At 48.7% G+C, this 2578-nt stretch overlaps 1 protein-coding gene across 1 annotated transcript; it reads right to left on the bottom strand.

Moving 5' to 3' along the window:
• Nucleotides 1-718: 718 nt before the first annotated feature.
• Nucleotides 719-1561, bottom strand: UBXN10 (UBX domain protein 10). The gene has a single exon (XM_007935653.1). The coding sequence runs from the start codon at nucleotides 1559-1561 to the stop codon at nucleotides 719-721; it is 843 nt and encodes a 280-aa protein (XP_007933844.1).
• Nucleotides 1562-2578: the final 1017 nt, after the last annotated feature.

Raw genomic sequence — 2578 nt, 5'->3', positions numbered from 1 at the left:
GATAGTTATAAACCCAGCAAGTCTCTATTAAAAAGTAGCTACTGGCTAATCCATGCTTGTGGAAGTACTTTATTTTCCAGCTTTGGGACTATTTTAGAAATTCTAACATATTGGGGGAATTGTATTAGCGAAAGACCTGATGCACCCTAACATAGTGTCCCCAAGGAGCCCTAATCACCTGAGCCCAACAAAGAGAGTTGCTTTCAAAGACAGGGTCAACTGCCTGTTTCTTTAAGGTACCTGCAAAAAATAAAACAAATGCCAGTTAGACATTTCCTGAATGCTGGTTATATTTACTGGACTTGAATCTTTTCTGGAAGTTTTAATCCTGTATCAAATACAGAAAGGCAAACCATTGGCTTCAAGAGTAAAAATTCATTGTAAAGGCAAGCAGATGCTCCCAAAAGGACCATCACTTTAGAAGAAACCAAAACTCTGGAAAGGAGAAGGCCTAGTAACAGCTGGTTCAGAAATGGCCTTGGTAGCCTGCCAGCTCCCCAGTGGCAGACAGAATCTAACTGCAAGGGAAACTTCCTAACACACTCAGTATGTGTGCAGATCTCATTGCTTCAAAGGGGATGGCATGAAGACGAGAGTCCCAAGACTCACAGCTGCACCAGGTTCACATGGCACTTGGAACTAAGCTGCCTAGGAGGCCATAGCACCCAAGCATGCTCCTTGCTCAGACACCCAGGACCCCAGCTGGGTGGCTGTGGATTCAGGGCCACCCCTGCCTGTCTTCCTGTGAGATGCTCAGCACTGACTTGTGGAGGATTCTGCACTCTTGCAGAGATTTGGTGAGGTCAGAGAAACTTCTCCTGGGAACCTCCATTGTTTCGACCCTGCAGCATGGGTAGGTGGTCTTGTTCTTCTGCTCAGCCACGGCAACCACGGTTTGTAAGTCATCCGTTGGCCGGAAATGGCGCACAAACCTTTGACCAGATGGTGATCTGACAGCAAGCAGCAACCTTGGCTCTTGGTCTGATGGTTCCTCTAAGTTTCCAGCCCTGGAGGAGTCCCACCTCTTGGTTTGGGTGATGACTTTCTCCTCTGGGGGACAAGCTCGAGATTTGCAATCTTCTTTGTTTGTCTTCAGAGTGCAGGTCTCCTCTTGATAATGAGCCTTGATGCTACTCAGTTGCAGTGAGCTGGCCTTTTTGGCTCCTGTTTCCCCAGTCCTCTTCTCCAGGTTCTTCCTGTTGATGGAAGGAAGGACTGGGTATTTATTGAGAGATGAGGAAGCCCCGATAGACACCTGCTGCAGCAGCTCGGGGATCTCACCAGGAGCTCCCTGACTCAGAGATTTGGGTGTACAGGCCCCTGGTTTCCGGCTGCTTGATGACTCGCAGGGAATGTCTAGAGGTGGAGAAGGTATGCGGTTGGGGCACACCTCAGTGTCCTGGGATATGTGCAGGCTTGGCCGTGTTCGTCCCTTGGCAGACTTGGGCCTTACGACATGCATGTTTAGTGGTTTGGGCCGCCAGATGAAGGTGTCAGCCGCCGTGCTGACAGCACTGCTGCATTCAGGTGGTGTGAGGTTCACAGGGGCTTCTGTGGCCATTGCTTCTCAAGACCCCTGAGGAAGCAGGAAGAAACAGAGGAGGCCAGAAGTTAAACTTCCTGGGGCTTCTGTTAAACTTCCAAGCTATTCACTTCCTAAGTGCCCAGCATAAGTTACCAGTTACTGCTTTTGCTGAAGAGTAACAGTAACCCTGCTAAGTTACCAAAAACAAACAGGGCTCAGCTTCCCTGGAGAGCTGAAAGGAGTGGATGGACTAACTCCTGCTGAGAGAGCTTCCTCCACAATGGACAAGCAGTCTTCTCTGTTCCCTTACTCTCTGTGGAAGAGCCACCTCCCCGAACCACTTTCACTTTCTCCCTCAGTTCCGACTCATTACTGTTTCCCATGTACCCCTAGTTTGCCCTGACTTCACTATACTTCAGCCTTGCTATGTGGCTCTGCCCAGGTCACTTAGTGTACTAACCCTCCATGGCCCCAACTTTGCCATCCTGCTTGAGGACCGACACTTAGATGTTTACATTTATGTCTTCCCAACTACCTTGTGAATACCCCAGGGACCTCTGTATTTGGATCCTCTCATAAGGGATGCTCAGGCATTCATGGGTGGCACAAACGGTTTAACACGTTTGGCTGCTAAACAAAAGGCTGGAGGTTCAAATTCACCCAGAGGCACCTTGGAAGAAAGTTCTGGTAATCTACTTCTGACAAAATAGCCACTGAAAACCTACGGAGAACCCTTGCAGTCCAGCACACATGAGGTCACCATGAGTGGGAACTGACTCAGGGCAACTGCTGTTGTTGTTTTTAATAGGGAGAGATCAGAAGTGCTAGTTAAATCAAACAGACTCAAGTGTATTGAAGCACAGTGAGAGACATGAGCATTTGTGCAGGCCAGGGACTGATAAATCCATAACCTCTTCTTTCATCACTATATTGGTGGCTGCTTCACTAATATCCTAATCACCACCACCTTCACTCTATCCCTAGTTACATCCTTCTCAGGACACTGCCAAAGGCTTGGTGAGCTCCCTGCCTCCTCTCTGCATCCTGACCACT

The sequence above is a fragment of the Orycteropus afer genome, unplaced genomic scaffold (genome assembly GCF_000298275.1).
Source record: "Orycteropus afer afer isolate SDZICR_OR568_19922 unplaced genomic scaffold, OryAfe1.0 scaffold00031, whole genome shotgun sequence".
Lineage (NCBI taxonomy): Eukaryota > Metazoa > Chordata > Mammalia > Tubulidentata > Orycteropodidae > Orycteropus > Orycteropus afer.
Note: the sequence above shows the minus strand (reverse complement) of the source record. Positions and strands in the feature narration are given on the sequence as shown.